The sequence below is a fragment of the Truncatella angustata genome (genome assembly GCF_020726525.1).
Source record: "Truncatella angustata strain MPI-SDFR-AT-0073 chromosome Unknown BKA67scaffold_5, whole genome shotgun sequence".
Classification (NCBI taxonomy): domain Eukaryota; kingdom Fungi; phylum Ascomycota; class Sordariomycetes; order Amphisphaeriales; family Sporocadaceae; genus Truncatella; species Truncatella angustata.
The window spans coordinates 2,923,082-2,945,085 of NW_025763385.1; the positions used below are offsets into that span (position 1 = coordinate 2,923,082).

The 22,004-nt window shown below is 48.9% G+C and overlaps 7 protein-coding genes across 7 annotated transcripts; 2 read left to right on the plus strand and 5 right to left on the minus strand.

Annotated features, from left to right (window-relative positions):
- Window positions 1–613: 613 nt before the first annotated feature.
- BKA67DRAFT_320025 (uncharacterized protein) lies at window positions 614–1,231 on the minus strand. The gene is made up of 3 exons (XM_046096178.1): window positions 1,156–1,231; window positions 769–1,085; window positions 614–719 (listed from the first exon to the last, which is right to left on the minus strand). The coding sequence occupies exons 2-3, from the start codon at window positions 1,004–1,006 to the stop codon at window positions 664–666; spliced, it is 294 nt and encodes a 97-aa protein (XP_045957676.1). The 5' UTR covers window positions 1,007–1,085; window positions 1,156–1,231; the 3' UTR covers window positions 614–663.
- A 4,117-nt stretch (window positions 1,232–5,348) lies between these two features.
- Window positions 5,349–5,991, plus strand: BKA67DRAFT_537083 (uncharacterized protein; the record flags this gene model as incomplete). The annotated part of the gene is made up of 2 exons (XM_046100254.1): window positions 5,349–5,765; window positions 5,878–5,991. 2 exons carry the CDS (start codon window positions 5,349–5,351, stop codon window positions 5,989–5,991), a joined length of 531 nt encoding a protein of 176 aa, XP_045957677.1.
- A 4,383-nt stretch (window positions 5,992–10,374) lies between these two features.
- BKA67DRAFT_537084 (uncharacterized protein) lies at window positions 10,375–10,977 on the plus strand (the record flags this gene model as incomplete). The annotated part of the gene is made up of 1 exon (XM_046100255.1): window positions 10,375–10,977. The coding sequence occupies one exon, from the start codon at window positions 10,375–10,377 to the stop codon at window positions 10,975–10,977; it is 603 nt and encodes a 200-aa protein (XP_045957678.1).
- Window positions 10,978–11,677: 700 nt separating this feature from the next.
- Window positions 11,678–12,341, minus strand: BKA67DRAFT_320084 (uncharacterized protein). Its single transcript, XM_046096180.1, has one exon. It carries the CDS (start codon window positions 12,223–12,225, stop codon window positions 11,794–11,796), a length of 432 nt encoding a protein of 143 aa, XP_045957679.1. The 5' UTR covers window positions 12,226–12,341; the 3' UTR covers window positions 11,678–11,793.
- A 2,130-nt stretch (window positions 12,342–14,471) lies between these two features.
- Window positions 14,472–15,959, minus strand: BKA67DRAFT_678846 (uncharacterized protein; the record flags this gene model as incomplete). The annotated part of the gene is made up of 2 exons (XM_046108861.1): window positions 14,472–15,120; window positions 15,162–15,959. The coding sequence occupies 2 exons, from the start codon at window positions 15,957–15,959 to the stop codon at window positions 14,875–14,877; spliced, it is 1,044 nt and encodes a 347-aa protein (XP_045957680.1). The 3' UTR covers window positions 14,472–14,874.
- Window positions 15,960–16,402: 443 nt separating this feature from the next.
- BKA67DRAFT_660029 (uncharacterized protein) lies at window positions 16,403–18,144 on the minus strand (the record flags this gene model as incomplete). The annotated part of the gene is made up of 4 exons (XM_046107549.1): window positions 16,403–16,699; window positions 17,113–17,407; window positions 17,461–17,956; window positions 18,021–18,144. 4 exons carry the CDS (start codon window positions 18,142–18,144, stop codon window positions 16,403–16,405), a joined length of 1,212 nt encoding a protein of 403 aa, XP_045957681.1.
- A 669-nt stretch (window positions 18,145–18,813) lies between these two features.
- BKA67DRAFT_320075 (uncharacterized protein) lies at window positions 18,814–20,822 on the minus strand. Its single transcript, XM_046096179.1, has 2 exons — window positions 20,496–20,822; window positions 18,814–20,441 (listed from the first exon to the last, which is right to left on the minus strand). Exons 1-2 carry the CDS (start codon window positions 20,599–20,601, stop codon window positions 19,069–19,071), a joined length of 1,479 nt encoding a protein of 492 aa, XP_045957682.1. The 5' UTR covers window positions 20,602–20,822; the 3' UTR covers window positions 18,814–19,068.
- Window positions 20,823–22,004: the final 1,182 nt, after the last annotated feature.

Below are 22,004 nucleotides of genomic sequence, written 5' to 3' on the forward strand. Positions count from 1 at the left end.
TACTTTATCATCTCATAAATGAGTTGTAGCTCGGAACACGAGCCGTGCTAACCTCTTCATGATAACCCACGATATCTGCGAGGCCATACCACGTCGATCTCAGCTGTATCACACAAATAACCTTATCGCAACAAGGTACTTTCAGATGCTGAATAGCTTAGTGTCTTAGTGTCCGAGATACAAGCACATCGGAAAATTGGGCCGGGCGTGGCTTCTGGCGCCGGCCGGATTCGTCTAGAGCCCTCACCAGAACAGATATCCCAGATCCTGGATGCTACCCTTTGGGGTTAGAAGCGGCGATAGAAAAGTCAGTAGGCTTTGGATACAAAATACCCAACTAGTTCCTATTGCACAGTCAAGCGGGGATTTGCCGTGCCAATGTGCATGACTTTAGAGTTCACGGTAACCCAACTTGTGGGACCACTTGGAGTTGATTCTTACGATATCGTGATCATGTGGGCATGCCTTGCAGCGAAACAGTTGTATGGCTTTGATTGGGCCTTCGGGCATTCGCCGAGAAGAAAACCAATAGTACATCCGCGATCATTACACTGTGCACAATAGAGCACGGGCAGCGAAGTGCTGTGGACTCCTTCGTTTGGGCGCATGTTGAAGGGAGGTGGTTGGGCGTGGTGGCGCATCATACAATCGCCGAGCAAGCTGTCAATACCGAAGTTGGGTGCATGACAGCCGCAGGATGACTGAAATGTTGATTAACACTACAAGCATCAGATCTTATGTTAGTATTCCGTATGTAAGGTTAGTTACCTAAAATTTGGAAATGTCGCAGAGGTCTTTCAGCATGAAGCGTCAACATTAAGGTTTTGCACTGGTAGATCCTTCCTGAACTCAAGAATCGTACTCCGTCGGTCGCAATGGCATCAAATCCAGCGCAGAACACTGTCGTATTCGCAGTATTGTCACACTTGACGAACGTTAAGAGATAATCGCGGATGATGTTAGAAGTATCGATTTCGATCTGCGGGTTCTCGCCCATGTCTGTCATATATCTGCCGAAGATATTAACCAAGTCACTGAATGGAGTACGCTCAGCTACAGTACCGAATAGTGTTCAAACAATTCCTCTGATCCAAGATTGTGTCAGTCGATGTGATAAATGGGACTCTGGTCTCCTGCGGCGGAAGCTTGACTTACCAGCCAAGAGTCAACTACATGTTTTTAGGCCGATAGATCGTCGCAATACGTCATTGCCGTGATTGGGACATTTGCATGCCCCCAAGTCGGCAATCTATGCCGCTTAATTCCCTCCCGTAGGTATCTCTGTTACAGCATTCGAACGTACAGCAGAATCCTCGACCACATCCACCACCTCTCGTTCCGAGATAATGGGAAGATCTATTTAGTCGTTATATATAGCGCTCTCTACGTCCTCTAGGTTCGCTTCCGGGGGCTTCCGAAAAATATCTCCTTCAGAAGCTTCGCTTTATCTTCCGGCTCTATTGCTACATGTGATGATTTTGGATCCTTCAATGCAGGCGTGACCGTTGGTACTTGTTCTTTCCTTGTCCTAGCCCAATATCGCAGCGCTCCAGAGCGATTCCGGCGACTCCGAGGCCTTTCCACCCTGTCTCGTTGACTACGCCGGAGCGCTCTTTGGATGGCACTCCCTTTTTATTTCTCGAGGTGCGGTATGCTTCCCATGTTTCTTCTGTATTGTAACGCGTTCTTAAGAGGTAAATCAACCACCAATGCAATCGACTCGACATAGTCGGTTTGCCATGTTCTTTGCATCGTGACCTCTTGCGGCGCCATTTATTCTCTACTTTGACCGGTTACGAACGGTGGTTGATCTCTGATAGTTGTAGGTACAACTTCTTTAATATTTGTTCAAGAAGCAGTTGAGCATTCGGCCCAAAGAATTACGTAAGGACGTTACCATTTCGATCACCATCTCTTGGTGACTTGCGAGCTTCCTGGTGGAAGATAAATTTCATTGGTAACTATACTAGAACACTTTCCATGGCCACAGAGTATTTCTAATTGTACAATTTAAATAAATTCTTATGGTCATCTAGAAAACACTCCGCACACGAAGTATTTCGGATTATTTATATGTCCGTGCCCCGGTCACTCCAGCCCGTGAGACCTTGATCCTTCTAGCAAGTGACTTAAACATCTTCCTCATCGATTCAGTCATCTTCTGTACATTTAGACCGTTGATGGCAATGATAATGAAAGGTACTGTTTTACCCACTCGATCGGTCTCATGTCGATCAAGTATTTCGACATGAGCAAGAAGCGCACAGGATTTCACTGTATAACTAAGAATTGCCCACGATCAGCCCCTAATGTAGCTATGGGACTACTCCTTCCAATAGTTTGCTGAACTTATAGCATGAGCGAAAGTAAAGTCAGAATTCATCAAATATTGAATCAAACTTGCATCACAACAAGCGAAGGCGACAAGTGCCCGAAAGTCCATCTTAACTCCGAAGCAGCTATGACAGCAGCCATGCTTTGGCCAGCTGGTTTGTCTGGCCTGGAGCATCCAGCGTGCTCCAGCCGTCGTGGGTAATCCTCAGGTGTAGGCTGCTGAGCCTGGACTGCTGCGACAGGTCAGAAAATGGCTACCAATATCGGTTTGCGGATCATCTAGGAGACAAACATTACTGCTTAGACCCTGCAGGAGTTGGATCAACGACTAGAGGAGGTTGGCAAATAGCAGCTCAGACATCTTACAGGGCATCTGGTTGAGACTTTCCGGACGAGAGCCGATGATTATGATTGTGTATCGCGCCGCCCGTATTGTCCTTTATCGTTGCGCATTATTTGGAGATAATATGCACTGATCGAATGCCATATACATCTCCGCCTGCTACTGCAGACGGTCGCTCCGATCATCAGGTTCGATATCGATCGGTACAATTTTCGAACCAGTTCGTTCGGTATCAATCGGTAGGCTTGTGAAGCGATCGGATTCGGCATTAGCGACCTGACCGAAATACACAATCGACCTTGGGCCACCATCAACTACGATCCGTTCCGTCGCGTAAGGTGAGTCAGTAAAAAGGATACCTTAGGTTTCGAGACGTACAAAAACAGAGCGCATATGTATCGACAGCCAACTGACGAAGACGGTATAATTTGGTGGAGCACTCCCAACCTAATTGGCCGAAGACATAAGCGAAGCGAACCTACAATGTACTAGAATTTTAATGACCAAGTCGATTCGAAATCGAATCGAGTAGTTGTTTGGTACCGGTCGGGTGTGGCCCTTAAATGATTGATTGATTGATTGTATTTAACGTGGGGACCGTCCCTATTAGGGCAAACCACGCCTCCCAGAGCCATACATCGCAGGGTTGTGGAGGTGTCCGTCTATGTATATACATGTCAGAGCCGCTCACGTGCTAATCCACGCTATTGCGGTATCATGCTGGCGCTGCCAGATGATGTCAGTCAGTATCCAACCTCGATTCCGTCAGAAAACATCCCCGTCCATTGCTATCCGACCCATCAGTCCGCAGTCCTCCGGTTCGAACATCGTCCCAGTAGCCGTTCGATGTCCGTCGAATTGGTGGTGAAAGCAGGTGATGTTGCTTCCGCCGGCGGGGAAAAACCACCGAGGTGGAAAAACCCGCCAGAATTGGATATTTGAGGAAGACTCTTTGGTCATCGGGCTCTGCGATAGAGCCCATCTCACTGTCGTGTGCCTGTTGACGACTGGCACAAGCCACTGCTGAGTTGGTCCAGCTCTTAGGGGTCGCTGTATACTCAGCTTCCTCAAGATCCTCAGGTAACCATTGTGCTTGTAGTGTTGTTCCTTTTAGTATATACGTATTCGTTGTTTTCAACCCGATAGCGTTGATACTATGGATAACTAACATCCATCCAGTTGCTGGGTTTTTCGCAACGCGTGAACGACGTGACCTAGACGTCCCGATGACTGTGCCTTGACTTTGTTCGGCTTCTTGTACACCTGTTTCATCCATATTATAGATGTCCTTTGGTAGGATCTTATAGGTGTCTTTGACCTGTGATATATACGTGTAAAAGTCCTTTACGGTCTGTTTTTCAATGCCTTTGACCCTCTCAGCGTCAATTACACGTCCAACCTTAGTCTTCAAGTGTGGGTGGCGGCTAAGGAACTTGTATACCCAATTGTATCCAGGGGTGACCGTATCGTCGATTTCGCCGATACCAGTCATGATATTAGCCGCTATTTGTCGCACCATATTTAAGCCCGGAGCGCGTCCACACAATTCCTCATGTAAAATCCATTGCTCAAGCTCCATTTCTTGCAATTCAGATAGGTTCTTTGACGTTTCGTGGGCTGAGGAATGTGGTTGCGACCCGTTAAGTCGTCGCGACAAAGTAGACCGTACGATACCGAAAGCTTTGGCTGCGCGCGTTATCGTTTCGCCGTTTCGAACCAAACTAATTGCTTCTGCTATATCGCGTTCATTTAGTTTACCCATATTGAAAATATCAGGCCGATAGGATTACAATTGGTTGAGTTCTAGCATTTACAAGAAAAGCGTGGTGTTGTTAACGCGTCGGAAGATCGGCGTGCAAAAGGGGGTGCGTGCGAAAGTGGGTGGGCACGGTTAGTTGACTTTGATGTCTTGGAGACCTGCTCTAGAATTCAGAGCATAAATGGGGATCGTCCCATCCGTGCTGTGGTGCACAGTGCAACAAACTGTATACGCATATTCGAGACTGCCTCCAACTGTGTCGCCAATATCTTTCGCTAATAAATTACCAGCAGATGCCTATTGCACTTTAGCTTGTGGCTAGTACCATTTAGAAATCCTGCGTACCTTGTGGTGTTCCTGAGAATCATGTGTTTCTAAGAAGCTAGCTGCATCGGAATAACGTATTTCGATTCTCCGTATTGTTTGGGAGAAACGTCGGTCGAAAGTACAGGTCGGGAAAGAGTTGTGGAGCGAAACGGCGAAAGTCTTATGATCATTCCGAGCAAAACAAGGCATGTTATTGCATCGGCAGCCACTTGAATATATGAAGTCATGTTGGATTTCTTGGTCTTGAGAATCCAAGGGCCTTAGTGTTGTGAGGGTGAGCAAAGAAAACGAGGCTTGGCGGAAAGCGAGAAAAAAGGGATGAAGGAAGCTAGGTAAATGACCTGCGAACAACTCTGGGTATCCGTGGATATTTATAAATGCGATGTCGCTAAGCAGTCTCGGCTGTGACATAGATCATAATGACGCCGGCGATTCCGTCGTGGCTAGCATTTAAATCAACGTGCTAGTACTCTTCTTAGCTGCCTCTTCAGATGTCAAGCGTGGATAGTCGGACCATTAGACTTTCCGAGTCGATGGGGCTTACGCCTGCCGCGAAAGTTCGTTGCACCGTGACTTTTCGCGAAGATGTCGAGTATCCTGGCTATCTCCAGTAACACAGATGAGAATCTGAAGGCTGAGCTACACAACGGCACTTACTTCGACACACAGGACATTAGGATTCGCAGCGATCCAGACAAACTCCAAACATGCATTGCAAAATACATGGCCCAGCTCTGTATCAGAGACTTGCGTCCAGAAGTAGAGTTATGGGAACTCAGCAAATGGACGGGGTCTGCTCAACGATGTCTTCCGCATCTGGGAGTCGAGCTTCTGGTCCATGGCATCAATACGTGGCTGTATTTCTTCACTCGATCTGACCGACTATGGGGACGTGGATTGGCCAGTCTTTACTATGGTGATTGTTGGGAGGTGTCTCATTATCGCACTACGACATCTCCCCTAGATCGCGCTTTTAGTGGAGTATTAGCCTTCTGCTCTCTTGTGTGTAGTCATAAACATTCAACACCATTTGTTATGGGATGAACCCCTAGCGAGAGACTCAGGGGCCAAGGCCCCATCGTAGGACCCACAGAACCTACTAGACGCGCTAGAGGTTAGGAAGGAAGAAGTATATAAGAAAGAGTACACAAGAATGCAGAAGCTAAGAAAGACTTCTCTCCTCAGAGAAGTCTTCTTGTTCATAGAGATAATAGACGTCAGAGTGTAGCATTCGGTCTAGACCCATTACAGGTGTCAACTCTCGTAGATAATAAACAGGGTGATTGAGGCAACAACCCCTCACACATGTTCAACGAATCATTTCTCAATTTCTGGCCAGACAGGAGCATAGAGTCTTTCGTCTTTCGTAGTTCTCCTTGCCCAGGCGTTTACATGGTTTTCGCAGAGGATGTTCTGACAGTCACCTGCTTGTTTTGGGTCTTGCGAGCAACCGGGGTCGGCGCTGCAAAGACGTCTTCCCCAGGAAACTCGATTGATCAATTTCAACGAGCATTTTGAGGAGCCAGGCTCGGCTTCACCGACAGTCTCATGGCCGAATTCTAAGATTCAAGTCGCGGCTACAATGCACCTAATCTTATTTTCTTTTTAGCTTTTCCTCCAATGACAGTGGCAGTGTTCTCAACAGCTTCGCCTATGCCGACACTAAGTCCATGATACGTGAAGCTACGCGGTGCGTTGCCATGAGATTAGTGCATGGAGGAGGACGGCTCGATCTAATGGCCGTGGCAAACGGCATCTCGCAGACGGCTCCTTCATCTAGAAGGCCCTTGGTGCGTAAAGGGATTGATGTACTAAATGCTCCCAAGCCCAGCACAACGATTATTTCCTCACTAGAATCGGCGTCGCTTCTTGCTTCCAATGCTTGTATGATCTTCTGGCTTTAGCCATTCATTTTCTTTGCTTTCCTCTTCCCAGACCCGGATTGCCTCTGGGCTAACGTGCTGCTTGGGTTCCAGTGTAGGTTCCCATTCAATTAAATACCACACCTCCCCCCTCATTTGCTTCTCACCGATGATCTTGCACGGATATTCCCGGTCGGAAGTATCAAATCATAACTTGATGTGACGTCGGGCACTCGGCCATCCTTGCCAAGCCCTGGATCCTCGAGTAGCGCGTTCTCTGGGTCAGCGAGGCTAGTATCGGAGGATGTGGTCGTAATGCATTGTGAACTATCTGATATTAGAGACAATTAGCATGGCTCAAGTTTCTATTTCGGTAAGTGAATGAGCATACTCAAACTCTCTGGGTCTGCAGGGAAAGGGAAAATCGCCTGTTGCATAAACTTTTGTTTTGCAAAGGTCGTGCCATGAAAATGCTGACAATGGCCGTCAAGGGCACAGTTCCGCTCGCTGGTGTATAATATGACACTAACACTGGTCAAATATCGACGTCTTGTTTTAATAGTTTGGTATTTGAAATTCAAATATCACCTGCAAATTGCCTGTAGTTGTGTACGGGCAGTAAGAGGGAGGAATATGCTGGTAAAACTGTTTCCTCAACGCCAATATTGGTCCCAACCAGATACAAGGTTGTTCTGGATACGCTCCAATTCCACGCCATCGATACATGTACTTTATTGAGGTTCAGATACTTGTGAGGCAGCAATGGTCGTGACCAAAATGCTGCTCCTGCCGTATTTTATACGACTATCTGGAGCCAGCTTTCGAATCAATGCCAAGTAGTATCTAATATTGAGCCTAATCGTTGTTTATCACGTCTATAAATGGGTGTTTTAGAACCCGCTTCGGCCCATGACAACTTTCGAAAAAGAAATCTGGGAAGACGGGTCATGTCTCATAAGCCTTGGAGTCCTCGACAGGAGGAGACTCTAGAGTAGATATGGAACAAGAGCAGAGTTGGGAAGCTATAGCCAGGAGGCTGGGTCGAACGCCGGCAGGGGTGAGGCAGCACTGGTGGATGATGGAGCGCAGGTTCAGTCCGAGGAAACATCAAGTCCAGAGGCCATTAGACTGATACGTCTACACTTGACAGAATATGAAGAATTAGTGGCGGCGACGCCCATGAGTCGAGCCAGGTGCTGCGAGAGGGTATCAGCAGTAGAGCAATTGAGGCAGCAAATAAGGCTGCAGCGTTGCAAAGGTATGGTAGTCCATACTCAGTAGTGTATACAATTGTTACAGCTTTATAAATTAGAACTAGCGAAAAAAACGTCAACAATCCAGATCTGTAATGAGAAACTGCTTTCCTAGACTACGGTACGATAGGAGAAGGAAGTACTTATAGTGACATGTAAATACCGGGTTCGCCCACTTTACACAGACTCTGCACTAGTTTCCATCATACCCCCAGATCAAGATTACAGGAGTGACCTCTTACGGGGGCTACATTTTGTCTCGAATATTCAAAAGCATCTTCGATTACCGTGGGTTGCCACAACTGCAGACATGTGTCTTTGGCCATGTGTTGGATAATATTCCAGTCTTGTCAGTACAGTAGTCTAACAGTCAATCGGGTTCTATCAAGGTTCAAATCATCCGGTTGTGAAATGACAAAATATTATTCGGGTACAGACATGATCAAAATTAGCTCCCTTTTTTCCTCTCTCTCTTCTATTCTTTTAGCACGGACGATCCTATTATGGCCCCCGCCCTGAAGTATAGTACAAGTACTCTTCCGGACCATACCAGTCCTCAACTCATGCTCATGGTTTGATTAAGCTCTTCTGGCGTTATTATGCTCCATATATCATATAATGAGTCGGCATCATTAAAAGTGGACGATGAGCGCTGCATGTAGGCTTTTATAGCTAGAAAGAGGATATCTTCGGCCATCACGGTACTCCAAAGGTTCGAAAGTGTCCTTCCGACTGGGAGCCAGAACTGGACTGTCCGTGTTCAAAGAGAAGAGAAGAGAGATAAAAAGAGGAAGCCGAATTTGAATCTGTCGTACAGCACCAAAGGATGACTTCGGGTTTACTGATTGCTACACATTGCCGGCTATTTTGATCTTTTGTACTCTATACAGTTCACAAACGGATTCTATCACTCTGCGAAGCTAATCTTACTATTCTCTACTGTTATGGAACAAGCAGACAACGTCTTCGCCCTGACATCTACCGAGTACAAGTTCACGTCATCATTTGCATGAACAATAGATAAGATTCGAGTACATGCTTAGCTTAACTGCTAAGATTCCTCAATCATCCGTGTATGTCTGATATCCATCATTCATCAGCATATCTCGAGCTATCATTCTCCAATCATGGAGCAACACTGCAACAGACATCAAACAATCTGGGATGAGCCTCATATAGCACGACTGTTCTATTCCCAACCCAATCTCCTCCTCGTATCTACCCCCAGACCATCATTGCCTGACAACTCGGAGCGGCAATCCCATTTTGTCCACCAACCGTCTCATATGCCAGAGCCAACGGGAGCTCAGAGTGGGAAGGCTCTGATCCTAGCGCTGGATTCATCCGAGAAACATCTTACATTCCCAAGCCCTCTCTACGAAACAACAAGATCGGATAACAAAGAAAACCTCAGCGCTAAATGAAGTATTACTGAGTCATCAAAGGCATGCTACCAAATCCATAGACTGTGAGTGATTTATCTCCTGAAATCCCACAGGCCAACCGTGTTGACAATATACTACACAAACGCCATATGGCTTGTTTTCATGGGCATTGTTGACTAAGGTCACCATTAGACAAACAATTCTTTAGTACTGCACACCATTCCGCGGCCGAATTCAGTTACAGATCTTGATGTGCTGGGTGGCGTCATGCTTGCGTCTAATCCTGCCTGGCTCCTCAAGTTATAGCATAGTAGTGCGGGTAACGAGCGAGGATAACCTCGAGTCGTAGTGTACAGTAGTATCACTTTTATCTAGGAGAACTACAGTCATGGTTGTGGGCGTCGACGGCAAGCTGACACAGCTCGTCCTCCTGTTCGACTGCGGCTCTCTCGCCATTAGGAAGTGTTACATCGTGCGACGGTGCCGGCTAGGCAACGAAAGATCCCCCTTATGTAGGTGGCGGTTACTCATTTTGTTGCGGAAATTTGAGTGTTGATATCAAAGGATTGAGTAGTACGTGGAAGGCAGCGTCAAAGAGAAGATATTGGAAGGTAGAACTGAGCAGTTACCAAAATGAAGAGACGGCCCTTTTATGAGATGTTGGAGGGGGCTGTTACGGGCTATGGGCCGCGTATCAGTTGTCAGCTAAAGCCTTCAACCATGAGCGCGACCATGAAGCTCAAACCCGACTAGCTTATAGGCATGGCTGCGGCGCGCACATAAGGTTCGACGGACTGGCGAAGTGGCGAATCTGCAACTACAAATTGTGCCATCATATGGATGAAAGATTGTGATTCTCTTCTTTTTCAAGCTTTAGATGCTCGTCAACAGGATAGTCAATTGAAACGTATATTGACTGCGCCTCTCACATTAGTAGCTTTAGTAGGCATGATATAATACTAAAAGCGTAGCTCAAATAGTAGCATTTCGTCCAAAATCTAATCTAGACCATCACCCGACTTGACCCAACATTCTCACTGAATTTTCCGTCCATAATAAGGCCTCTACCACCACGCGATGACGGTATAATGAGGCCTTCGCGCATGTCAGCATGCAGCGCACAGGCGATGCAGCAATCCATCTAGTCGATGGCGCCGGCAAGGATGCAGGTACAGACCCTGGCGCTTACCCCGCAGCACCAAGAGAAGAGACAAGGGACAAGAAAAAAAGCACAAGATGCGGAGAGGGAGACAGAAGGAAGTGGGAAGGACAAGAGAAGGAAGAAAAGACAAGAGAAGGAAGAAAAGACAAGAGAAGGGAGAAAAGGCAAGAGAGGGGAGAGGTGCAGGGCGGCATTCGCCTGACGAAGGGGCTGACAAACCCTTTGTTCTTCTTCTTGGCTCCCTTTGTTTGTTCGAGAGCCAGAAATGGACATCGACATCTGGCTCAAACAAGTCTTGTGGATCCTAGCCCGACCAAAAGCACCAGAAGCAGAGACGGTATCAGAAGCCCACTCAAGGCCGCGAAGCAGCAAGACGAGGCGAACAGTTCTTCTGTATCAAGCGCTGTATGTTCTTTGCCGCGAATAAAGCAACCTCGTCGCTGCGACACGCTTCCACCTAGACGAGCCGACCAACCGTTCGTCCGTGACAAAGCGATAGCTGTCGACCTAGCTAAACACGAAATCGAGTCAACAAAGGAGCGAACGGACTGACGAAGTAGTGAGTCAACGAACAATCGAGGACTCGTGCATGAATCCAAACAAGCTCACTTACTGCGCCGGGGCATGTCGGTGGACTAGTCAACACACAGAATAAAAGTATCGAGCAAGAAGAAGAAGTAGGTGGATGACAAAGGCAATAGCAGACATGACGGATCTGACAAACATGGACACAAGTGACGGAGAGCTCTACCGTCGGATCCGCCTGTCCCAGCGGGAAGGCAGGTCCGATGTCGAGTCAGAATGTCGATCTCAGCTGAGCTAGCACAAGAAGCGATGTCTGAACCAGTTGCTGAGGCACGAGCCGACTGCGAGAGGTTTTCGACGAGCTCCTGGACCTTCCGGGTCTTTGGCACGATATGAAGCTGAGCATCATCAACAAGGTTATGAGCATGAAATGTGACGAGGTGGGCCGAGCAAAGACTGTCTCGCAGGCTGTCTGGTGAACTGATGATGCGGACAGGAGCTCCTGAGGTATCTGGAACATATCCACGCGGTTTGGAAGAAGATCTTGGGCGCGAGCGCTGTGGTGATGGAAAATACGGACACCGAGACTGTACTAGCCGTGGAGCTGGCATGTCCAAGATACTCGAGCACGGACAGGCGGAAACTACGACTTCTCCTCGAGAAAGGTCAGATCTTCCGGGGTCTTGGCCATCAGGAGCGGGAAGGGGACTGGGGAATCCTCATGTAGATAGACTGCATCGTTCCCTCCCTGCGCTCGTTCTTTGCGGATGCCATGTATCTCTGGCCCTGTGCGAATAACATCCGGCACGTCATTGGCCTTCCCGGGCGTAGCGAGACGACGATCTACCATGCCCTGCAACAATGTTTTCGCCAAGAGGATGACGAGCACGGGAAGAGGAGCCAGCTGGTAGTTGAGAAGGAATAAGCAATCTTTGATACCAGACCGGCGCCTTCGACTCCGGGAGAGATCTTCAGCCTCGGCCGGCGGCAGCTCTGGCTGTATGCGATGAGGCACTTTGCCCAGGTGGCGGCAGGGTTGATATACACTACACCATGTGTACACTGGTGTACACGGGTGTGATTACATAATCGAATACACCTATTACATATTTTTCTGGCATGTAGCTCCACCTTATCCATATTTTGCTCTGGTGTGGTGTGGTGTGGTGGTTTTAGGTGTATTATATGTGGGGCCATTTCTGGGGTACAGTGACATGGCCTGAAGACCCCTGGCAAATAAGGAGTACGTACATACACCTCGGTATGTCTTGCCATATAACTCTATGTACTTTCTATCTGACCAAGCTGGTCATTAAGATTTCCCCTATTAAGTGAGTTCCGACCTCCTAACGGCGCGTCCTAATCTTTTAAGACCTCTTTTGTAACAATCAGAGGTTCTACTACTTCATACCGACTCTTAAGCTGCTTATGTGTATTCACTACTATGAGTGGCCATATTGAGCGTCTTGGCCCGTCACCAACACTATCGCCACCTCCTGGAACTTCTCATGACCTTGAACAACGCCTTTTTCGACACTTTTCCGGCTGGTTGTGGTCAGAACGGTCGAGGGATCGACGATCGTGGGCATGGCAGTATGGCTTCGATATTCAGTGTGAATCTGAACGCCGATGGGTCTGTAGGCCATGCCTCGAAAAGCGAGACCCTAAACCAAAAAGCTTTTCCACTGGAGGCTTACAGAATGCCTTAGACCACCTATATCTCGGCCATCATATCTTTGCTCCAGAGGGCAAGACAAAATCGGATGCCGAGCGACGCGACGAGAGGAGAGGGAAAAAGAAGACGTATCGTTCGATTGCCAACATGCTCAACCTTGACCCTAGTAAGCCGACGGAGCAGGTTTTCGCCAACAACATGATCAAACGTTTCGATTCTTCTCATTTCCAACGGTTGCTGGTGGAGTGGATTGTCGACGCGAACCTCCCTTTCAATACTATAGACAACGCGAGACTACGGGATATCTTCGACTACTTAAATCCATCCGTCGCTATTCGGGATGCCTGCCCTGGTCGGCTAAAACTCAAGGAATTGGTCGTTACAGAATACTACAAGCATCGCGAGGTCGTTCTTGAGGCTCTACAGAACGCTCCAGGTCGCATCCATATCGCCTTCGATGGCTGGAGAGCTCCGAACCGCCGTAATCTTTACGGAATTGCTGCTTTCTTCAGAGATGAGCACACAAATCGGCCGAGAAAGATCATCCTTGACGTGCCAGAAGTTGTAGGTAGACACTTTGGATCAACAATAGCCGGCTATATCACTCGTTCCATCGACGCATATGGGATCGGCGACAAGCTTGGTTATTTCACCCTCGACAATGCTGCTAACAACGACACCGCTATGGACGAGATTGGCAATTATTTTGGCTTCAACGGAAGACAGCGAAGGTGCCGCTGCTTTGGCCACTGCCTGAACATATCGGCGAAGGCTCTGCTCTTCGGTAGAGATGTTGAGGCCTTTGAGGCAGAGTTAAACTCTATCGAAACATTATCTGAGGCCGAATTCCACGCCTGGCGCAAAAGAGGCCCGGTTGGCAAACTGCATAATTTAGTGGTCACCATCCATCGAACTGATTACTTGACTGACTTGCTCTTATCACTTCAGGCCGACGAGGAACGTGCCGTTCTTGTTGTTCTTGATAATGACACACGCTGGCTTTCGCAGTATTACATGATCAAACGCGCCTCAAGGCTCCGCCACTGGATTGAGATGGTTGTCATCAGATATCGCCAGATGTGGGAGAACGAGAACCGCAGCAAGCGTACGGGCCAAGTGCTTGCTTCAGCAAGGTTGCCACTTATTCTGCAGGATGAGAATCAGTTAACGGAAAACGATTGGACTGTGCTGGGCCACTTCTCAGACCTCCTTCAGCATTATGAGAACACGCTCAAGCAGCTCGAAGGCGACGGTCAGATTGGCGAGCGGTTGAGAGGTTTTACAGGCTCATACGGTAACATATGGCAAGTTGTTCAGGCTTATGAGTATCTTCTTCACCACCTTGAAAACGTATAAAGTCATGGCTGATGATTTTCCCGATCCAACACAATTTAAAATTGGCGTAAATATGGCGTGGACCAAGCTTGATGCGTATTGCAACACGCTCGACGAGACGCCGGTGTATTATGCCGCACTAGCATTACATCCGGCTTACCGGTGGGACTGGTTCGAGAGCCGTTGGGAACATCGAACCGATTGGGTGACGGCTGCTAGATCGATGGTCGATGAGATCTGGCGCACAGAATACCGGAGCCGTAAGATCACTGCCGACGCTGTCATCTCCTATTCTGCCTCCACTGCGCCTCAGAAGCATTATGGCAACGCGTTCGAGCAGTTTTGTGAAGAAGCCAGATCGAAGTCAAAGCGACCTTATTGCGACTCGGCAGATGAGTATGTGTTGTGGATGGCGCAACGGGAAGAAGGAGACGAAGCCGTGGATGACCCTATTGCGTATTGGCATGACCGGCGTAACAAATGTCCAAGACTCTCAATGATGGCTCTTGATATCTTTACCGTTCAGTCAATGTCGGCAGAGTGCGAGCGCTTATTCTCGGTGGCAAGGAATATGGTCACACAACTACGCAACAGGTTGGATGTCGTGATCGTTGCTATCTGTATGGTATTGCGCTCGTGGTACCGCTCGGGGCTCGTTGCTGATATTAATCCTTTTTTCCTATCTGTCTTAGAAGACGATGAGCGGCAGAGATTGGCTTCCATGGCGGGGACTAACGCCGTTGAACAAGTTACTTCGTGGCTGAATAATGATGATGCTGCTGAGCCCACATGATTATACATCGCATTTGTCTGGATTAGTGTTACAGGGGTTTCGTGTACACCGATGTACACCACATACACGAGACTGGCCCATGTATTACAAACACGACGGGTTTCTATACTAATTTTACACCTTATCCACCAAGCGCCATGGTGTGGTGGGGTGGGGTGTATAACAACCCTGGGTGGCGGCCCCGTGACCAGCTCGGAGGAATGGCGTGTGGCCAATGTCGGACCAGAGAGAGCCGACGAAAGCGTCCTATGCGGCTTTGCTTCCCTGGCCTACCGGTTAGGATTTCGAAACGATCATATTCTGGACTTCCAGCAGCGGTCTCCAGACAGGGAGATTGCACGTATGGCCTTGCTACAGGCACGGAAACCTGGCATGTATGAGTATGATGGTGATTCTTTCGAGTCGTACCTCGATCAGAGCGAGAAGATGATGAACACTGCGAAACCGTGCAGGAGCGGGCCGCTGGACGAGACCCAGGCTTGGAGGGATGGTGTGGAAACCCAAATCGGTGTGGGGGTCCGGGCAGCAACGACCACCAGCTCGACAAGAAACACCTTTTTCTCGATACAATGACGCAATCACACGGTCCGGTACAAGGTCTTGACTGCATCCTGATACTTCACTATCATCCTCCGACGTTTCCCATTCCGCTTCTAGTTGTGCACGCGCATCACCAAGCAAGTCTATTGAGATCTGCCGATCAGGATCGTCTTCGGCGTAGAGTTGACTTTCGACTGACACGACGTGTTTTAGAAGGTCAATAGCCTCTTGAGCGAGCCCATCCTTAAGGTATGCACTGGCAAGAGCGTGCTCCGATCCCAGTCGAGAGTGATCCTTCTCATCCAGAGTCTCCCTCCGCACTGCCACCACACGCTTATATATCGCAATCGCTTTTTTGATCCGCCGGTCGTCGAGGTATGCACCAGCGAGCCAGCTCTTAATGTTTAGTTGAGAACTATTTTCTCCCCGCACTTCTTTACTTCGCCACCCGCACACCTTTTTAAAGCACGGTACTGCTTTTTTTTGAATCGTCGGTCTGTATATAAACATCTTCCAACCTTCGATAAAAGATTGTATCGATATCTTCTGCCTCGTGCTCCTCCCTTCCGTAGAGCAGCCGTAATATATAAGGTATATACTCTCGCCATAATTCACGATTAACAGTATTGTGAGAAGGGAAAATGTCCGCAGCATGGCTTGTCGCATCTTCGACTACTTGTGCCTCCGACCCTGCCTCTCCGTCCATCCCCGTGTCGCTATATGCACGGGACTGTGCATATCGAACATATCGCTGTCTCCGCGCCGGACCAGGAACGAGTACCCATAAAGCTTACCGATAGCTGACTCCAGCTCTTCCGACCCTGATGGCCACTCTAACTCCGACTTTGGCCCCGGCAGCATCGATTGCGGTATCGCCTTCGGCTCGATAGAAGACATAAACGATAACAGTTCGATAGCCGTCTTGTTCGATTTTTCGATCTGCTTAAACAACACCAGCCAAGTCGTCGCCACCGCGTTTCGCGACTCCCGATACCGAGTGTTATCTCTGAACGCTCGTCTGAGTACTCTGGCAGCATCCTTCTCAACACCTCGCAAGAGGCTCAATACTTGCGGATAGGCGCCTTGTTCAAGTTGAGATAGGCCGCTGCCTACGTGATGGCGAGTGGGAGATAAGTGAGATAGTCGAGAAGCTCTGGTATTAATGCTTGCAACATTTGTTTCTGAGGTAACGACTTCTTGAGAAGGTGCGTCGCCTCTTCGCGACTCATTTGCTCGATGTCGGCTTGCGCAAACTCCACCGCGACCTGTCTCGATCGTGTCGTTAACAGAATTAGTCCGTGGTCGCTTCTAGGCAGAAAATCCTCGATGCCAGGCCCCTCGCCCGATCCGAACACCAGCTCCTGGTCATCAGCGTTGTCTACGACCATCAGCCATCTGCCAGCCTCCTCCGAGCTGAGATATTAGTAAATGAGTTCCTTAACGTCCTCCCCGTCGCCTTTCTTTTGCACCCCAAGCTTCTTGGCGATCTTGATGTATGCCTGCTTTATACTGTTTTTACTTAAGATTAGCACCTAGAAGATCGAGTACTCTGGCCGCTTCTTTTTGACTCCGTACGCCAACTGCAGGGCGATCTGCGTTTTGCCGACCCGCCTAGTCTCACCAGCGCCGTCCTTTGGCATAGCTCTTCGCCGAACAACTTCTTTTCGAGCATGTCTAGTACGGCGGTGCGACCAGTAAACCTAGAGTTCTTGGCGAGTGGGTTGTGGTGACACGGCTGACGGAAACTTTCTATTTCGCTATTAACAAATTGTCTTATCCTACTATAATAAGAATAAAAGTATGCTAATGCTCTACTCACGATCCGGGTTGATACCTTCCGTAGCCATTCTTTGCTCTGCCCCGGTACGACACCGTGTCCGAATCGAAAACTTGGCGTATTAGGCTGGTCCGAATCGTGCGGCAGGATGACATCTAGCACCGCTTGAACATACGACGCCGCCATCGCTGCCGCATACGGCTGCCACTCCTTGTTTTTGTATTTATCTCCATAGTCGCACACCCCTCGGATCACACCGACGGGGATGCGGCTCATGGTCCCTGCCGCCTCCATCTCCACCCCGATCACTCCATACTTGTCTCTCAGCTCGTCTCTCCTCCGCGCGTTTTTTAGCAGTTTCTCGCCCGACCTGATCGGCCCATACCATACTCGAGTACGTCTTGTGTCTGGTCGTCGGGCGCGGTCGGCCACTTGTTCTGTTCCGTCGTCGTTCTCAAATATAGTTGGTCGCAGTCCTGACCTGGATCGGCAAACGTGCCAGTCGCATGTTCTTTGTCGCGGATAGTCTCGTAGAAGGGCAAGAACTCCTCGGCGTTATAAGGTGCCTTAAACTTAATACTGCCGATCGCTGACCGGATGATCGGCTCCGTCGTCGCCAGTGCGTGTCCCCGTCGAAGTGGCTCGAACCCGTCTTCGGTTTCTTTGCCCAAATCGTACGCAACTAGTCCCGCGCTCTCGCCCTCAGGAAGACCCACCAGCACGTCGCCTAGTCGGATATCTCGTGGTGGTGTGCGGAATAGGTCAGACAGCCCTGCTGCCACACCAACGAGTAGTCCGAACCAAGGATTTGGAAAGAACTTCTTGACCTGGCTCGCCAGCGCCTCCGCCGACCCCGTCCCGTACTTCTGGCCCGCCGGCAGTGCCGCTATGACGACGTTGTGCTCGCACATGCCGCCTGCGTGTAACACATAGTTGTCGCCTCGGCCCACTGGAAACCGTCCGCGGTGTCGCTGCCTGGGCCTCGATCTCGAGCGGGGCGATCCAGGCTACCGTGTAGTCGTGAGGGTCGAGCGTGGCTGTTCGTCTCGAATGGTCTCTCTGTGTTGCCTGCATGTCGCAATCGCAATCGCAAGCCCCGTCTCATAAACTATGAAGACCTGTCTTGTGCAGGATGGCTTTGTCGCTTATAATACTGTTACTGGCTTCGGTGGCTCGTGCGATTCAATCGAGCTGCTCATATTGCTGTCGTCGCTGTCGTCTAGGAGGACATGTCGAGAGCATCGTGCTGCTGAAGAAGGCGCAGTCGCCAGTCAGCAACCCCGCATGCACAGGACGAATCTGGCGGCTCCAGACGTCCAATCATCCTGTTCGCATCGCAGGAGGCTGGAGGCGCGTCGCTGTAATGTAGCAGGACAGCAAAAGTCGGTTGTTACTCCTCTGAAAGAATTTTGCTGGAAGAATTATCTGCAAAGATTGCTTCTACCCTCATTCACCTACGTTCAACATAGGAGTGTCAAGGGCACGTAAACGATGCTATAGCAGTCAGAAATGCTGTAGAGTTTCAAATAATGCACCTAAGGCAAGCAATTCTTATGTTCCCGTCCCCATCCCGCCTTTTCCTGATTCATTCCTTAGCGCTCGATTGTGCATTGACCAGCACCTGGCTCAATATGCGATGATGATAGAGCTAATGGCGCGCAAACGACTATCCACAAAGAGTGATATATACTAGAGAATACCGAACTTGCAGATGTTCTAATCATTTCAAAGAACCCAGTTTCTTAGAGCTTGACTAGCTCCGTGCCGTAAAGGGCGGTAGTCGCGCCGATAGACGGTCGGGTACGGCCCTAACAAGACCCTTGGGTCTCCCGGCTTAGTCCTTGGGTGTTGTGGGCTTAGAGAGTTGGAGCTCCGCTTGGTTGTTGATCAGATGCAAACAAAGATGTCCGCATATGTTCGAGCTTAGGTCTGTCTCTTTCTCGATATTCAAACGAGGGATGCCGACCCTTTGTATCGAGACAAAGTCCGTGACACAGCTTAGGCATTGAACCACATCTTAGCAACCCGGAACGCTCTGGCGTAGTCGCTTAAGTCCAAGTAGTATCTCCATGGACTGAGTTGGACATGTAGGGCGTTGCATTCCCTGTGGAAAATGATCGGCCCTTCACGACCGTTCTTATTACCCTCCTTCAACAACCACGTACTATAGAACATGGCAGCACAAATACTAATGAACGACACCAGAGAAAGGAGAGTGTTCGGGGCCAGGTTGAATCTTTGCAGATCGTTTTTCCTATCCTCCCTCACGGGCACACTGAAACATGAACTGATAATATCGTGCAACCAGACTATGAAAGCAAAGATAAACGGAAGTAAAGCTGCAACCGTCCAGAGTAGAAAGAAGAAGAAAAGTGTGAATCGGCCCTCGAATGGGAAGTTGGTGTCGTAAGAGAAGTAGCCACTTTTGAAGAATACGTTTTGCGAACAAAGCTCTCCTGTTGTACACGGAGTGGATCCGGGAGCATCTGGAATCTGGGACGCAAGGCAGTCGTAGCTTTGCAATGCGGAGGCTTTACCCAACAGGTCGCCTCGGTAGACGTAAAGGACGTACACACTAGCAATCCACTGTAGTACAGCCATAATGTTCAAGTTCCACGTCAGTGCGCGTTTCGTACGACAGCCCCCGGGAAGCGCACAGTAGTAAGGATGATATTGGATAAGTCTTCCAAGCTTCCATGTGGTCACCCAGGAAGTTATGGCTATTGTAGCCGACTTCGTTGCGTCTGAGGCAAACTCGCCAAACGAAACCCACCACCAGATAATCGGACCACAGACGTCATAAGCAAGGAACATCCAATCGATCCACGATATATCTTTTGATCCCTTACAAGATTTGTGCTTGGTTTGGGATGATTTGGCGAGTTGTGTCCCGCTATGCCATAAAGCGGTAATTGAAGTGACCAATATGGTCCACCAGCAGGCGATGCCTGGCAGGTTCGTAGCCGAAAGACGTGCTGTGGACGGGATAATCTTGAAGCCGTTAAAGCAGTTAACTATCTGGCACCAGTCGTGTGTATTGCTCACGTAGCCAAATCCTTCGGCTGCGTAGATTTCAGGGAGGGATTTGGGGCCGCTCAATTCCGCTAATAAATGCGTACAGTTATAAGTGTCAGCCAGTGGACTGTAGCACTTCTTGAAACCACTGTTCTTGTACAGCGCAAAATCCGAGGTCTCCGGCTCGGAGCTGGTATTGTTGGTTGTTACAGATCGGGCAATGACAGCGACCATAACGCCAAGAGAAAAGACCGCCAGCACCAAACCAATACCAACAACGATTAGTACGGACAACCTTCCAAACTTCCATTGAAGCCAGGCAGGTTGCCTGGGGATTTTGTATTTGATGGGTTCGGCTTGTGAGAGATTAATACTCTGTTTTTCTTCGGCCAAAGGTGGGAGTAACATACGGTAGTCTTGATCCTCTAGTGCGCCATACTCGAATTCGTCTCTGTGTTGCCTCGATATCGGCGTATCCTGCGGCATATAATGTCCGCTTGAGGGGTCTCCGGCCATACTTAAGTTTAGATAAAGTAAGATGGTGGTGAGTATGTGCAAGGTGCAGGTATGTAGTCAGGTTCGTCAGGATTCTTGCTGGCAGAAAGAGTTCAGCAAGTTGGGTGCTCGAGCGGGCTAGGCCGGTGGCCGCTTCTGAAATCAACAAGAGAAGTTCAGCTCTAGTTACTACGTGAAGTCGTAGTTGTGGTAGGCAGTTTGAAACAATTATGTTGCACCAACGGCTTAATGATTTGGAAATTTTCAGAGGTTTTGAAAGTGTTCATATCTTTCAATGGCTGCTGAGACGTCGGTACGTGCTTGGCAGGGCAGTTTCGTGAGTTCTACTACTTCAGTGCCATTGGGGGCGTCTTCCTGCAGAGGGAAGTAGAACGACACAACCAACATTCTATTGGCCAGCAACCAAGAAGCGAGGCTTTGCTGTCCAGTTGAGAAAAGCGTGCATGCAAATGCAGCTTCGGTCAACCAGTCAGCAAAAGTTTAACGCACCGCTCGTTTGCATCTGCGCCTCTGAGCGAGCCACATGTTGAGTGCCTGTTCTTGGACCCGCAAATCGGGTCGGGAGACCATATACCCCGAACAGAGCAAATGAGTCGTCCACCAGCGGACTGCAAGGGTCTGCTGCGGAAATCTGCGCAGTCTCGCAATCTATTGCCCTCAAAGGAAACACGTTACCCATTGGCCCCTGTTGCGGCCGACGGCTTTTAGCAAGACTTGCCTGTGTGCATAGCCACGCATTACCTGTATGGTCACAGCCCTATAGTTGCTGTGTGCAGGCGAAATGTGTGTCTTCCTAGTGAATATGTTCCGCCCCTGTGTCAGGCATCAATTAGGCTTCGAAGGACATTGCAGGACGATGCTTATGGTGAATGGCGGCAATACACTAACAGGTTGTACTGTATCGGTTATAACATTTGCGTGCCGAATAAATATTAATATCTACCGCCGGTCCATGGGTTCTGCTTCGTCCCCCTGGGCTGTTTACTACTCATTCTCCTCTCATTTCATTTCTTCAATTAGCAATGTATAATTTCAAGGTAGCTTAATACCAAACTTTCAATCACGTTTTTGGATAGCTAACTGCTATGGTTTTACTTTACAGGCCTCTACTAAAAATCTGAGAATTGGGACACGCGTCACACATACTTTCCTCGGTGGCACTTGGGAGATTATTGCTTTCGTAGCCGGCAATAGACTGCAAATCCGAGACTTGTTCGCGGCTCGAACAATTAACGTTACAAATGAAGAAGTTCGTCTAGTATGATTGAGCTTAGCTTTCGCCAAGAGGATAAATCACAGTTATAACGATTCGTTGGGAATAGCGATCGTGTGTAGCTGCGAAGGGGGGTCAGTGAATCTCGATGAGCCAATAATGCGGGGGACAAGGAATCACTGCTTAACCG